Source organism: Apaloderma vittatum, unplaced genomic scaffold (assembly GCF_000703405.1).
Source record: "Apaloderma vittatum isolate BGI_N311 unplaced genomic scaffold, ASM70340v1 scaffold9247, whole genome shotgun sequence".
In the NCBI taxonomy this organism is placed as follows: domain Eukaryota; kingdom Metazoa; phylum Chordata; class Aves; order Trogoniformes; family Trogonidae; genus Apaloderma; species Apaloderma vittatum.
Genome location: NW_009725667.1, coordinates 33574 through 35723, shown reverse-complemented (window position 1 = coordinate 35723; position 2150 = coordinate 33574). Strand labels below are relative to the sequence as shown.

At 38.7% G+C, this 2150-nt stretch overlaps 1 protein-coding gene across 1 annotated transcript in view; it reads left to right on the top strand.

Moving 5' to 3' along the window:
- Positions 1-114: 114 nt before the first annotated feature.
- ADAM10 (ADAM metallopeptidase domain 10) overlaps positions 115-2150 on the top strand; it is a gene marked incomplete at both ends in the record, with an annotated part of 34859 nt that continues 32823 nt past the window's right edge. The window contains one exon of the mRNA XM_009872985.1: positions 115-217. Within this exon, the coding sequence (XP_009871287.1) occupies positions 115-217 (103 nt within the window). The remainder of the gene's footprint in view (positions 218-2150) is intronic.

Here is a 2150-nt window from a genome sequence, read left to right as displayed (position 1 = left end):
CCCGAAACTCGCCTTCTGCCGCCGCTGCCCGGCCCCGAAACCAGGAAGCGCGCCTGGACGGGAAGTTCAGCTTGAAGAAGTAAAAGGCGACTCCGCGTTTGTTTATCTCTGAAGCGTGGCCACCTGGGAGGGTCTCCCCCGTGCCCCAGGCCGGAGAAACCCCCGGTTGTGTTTACGGGGCTGTGCAACTGTACCGGCTCCCGGCATGAGAAAGCGAGTAGGGTCGTTTCGTGACTCTGCACCTGGTAGTGTTGAATCGGTCGAGTTGTGGTGGGGAAGTAGCTAAAAATTTTTACGAGAGTTGGACTTCTGAGGGTGTATTTAGAGAAGGATGGGTGGAGAAGCAGATAAGGACTTCCTCTGTTTCGTTTGGCACCTCTCGTGTTTGTCTGCTCTGCATCTCTGAACATCGATACGCAGGTTTATTAACAAAGCGTCTAGCCCGGAATCCTGGTGTTTCACACGTTCTAAAGAAGTAACGTCAAAGTGTGTGAAAACTGAAGTAGGTTTTACTTGTGGCTAAGCTGTGAGGTAAAAAGCAAGACGATTGGCATGGCCAGAAGTCATCCTGTTACTTATGTGATTAGGAGTGGTATACACAAGAGAATTTGCTGGTGACTTTTCCCTCCTAGTTCTTGTAAACTATCAAGATGTTTCAGACTTAATTGTTGGCGTACTTTTCAAGGCCTCTTTGTTTTCTGAACTGAACAGTCCTGGCACAGAATTAATTCAGAGTGATTCATTAACCAGTTGTGAGAGTTGTTAAGGCAAATATGCCTTAAAATTAAAATCAAAATCACAGTAAGCAGGTACAGTCCAGTCCTCTGGATATATATAATCAGGTCCATGAAATGTATTTTATTTTAGAAACTCATGTTAATATTTTTCTTTGAGGGAAGAATGTGCATCTTCAACATTTCTGGCAGTAGGAAGCACACCTCAGTAGCACATAACAGAAGCACGTGTCTTCTGGTGTTTAGCAGTACAGGTAAACCTTTGAAGAAAGTTAATAGTGCTAGATAGAAATCTAGAGGGGATGGCTGATACTCATCTCTTAAATATCCTGTGAAAATTTTGGTAAAATGGCAACGTAATTATGAAAGATTTGCCGTAATTCAGTGTTGAATTAAAATTGCATTTAAATATTAGAATTTTATATTTAAGTGGGGTTCACGTTTCTAGAGTTTCTTAAGTTCTCTAAATATTTTAGTTTACTTAAAAAGAGTTTATGTGCATGCTTCTAGACAAGCATTAATTTCTTGGTGAAAAAGGGCAAGTTCCTGGTTGTTAATGATGTTACTGCAAGAGCAGTGCCAACTGGAAACAGATGAAGGAAAAAAAACCCCAGCGGTTTACTGGTTTTTCATTTGTGTGCAGTCCATCTTGTGTTCATTAATTTTCCACAAATCCTGAAGCTAAATTATACTTATCTGTAAAGTTCATAGAATGCATTGAGTTGAAAGACACCTTAATATTAATGTTTCTGAAAATTCCATTAGTCTACACATTTTAAAGAAAATTAGCTTCTGTATGTTGAGTCTAGGTTTTGAATATTTTTTCAGGATACCCGACTTTGAACTCTTCTTTTAGAATTACACAAAGGCTTTGTGCCAGTATACCATATTTATACTCTATTGTAATAGTTGTTAGATACTTTAGATATAAAGGTATGCGATAGATTAACAGGACCACTTGTAACTTTAGGTCACAGTTACACATGAGTCACGAAAACAATGTTTTAAAATATTAAGGTAAAGCATAACTTAGATTGCTTATTTGAGGAGAAAGGTAGCGAAATCCCCTTGTTTAATTTGAAAAGTATATTTTCTTTTGTAGTTTATATTCTTAAAATTATGTAAAGGAAATGCAGTCAAAAGCAATTGCTAGTGTTGCTGCACTGATGAAGTGTATTGCAATTATGTTGCTTTGTTATGGTGCTTTATAACTATCTTGAGGGTTTATGATCAAAAGAGACAAGTTGTCATCACTTTGGTCTAATAGGCCCTGAAACACCTGCTTGATCAGGTTTTGGTGTTAGGTCACTTTTAAGGCTCTCTTAGAAGTTTTTCTTTCTTTGCTACCACTGAATAAATACAACCTTTATAAAACAAGTGGTCCAGTAGGTCAGTCTGAATGCAGTTTCAGTAGTG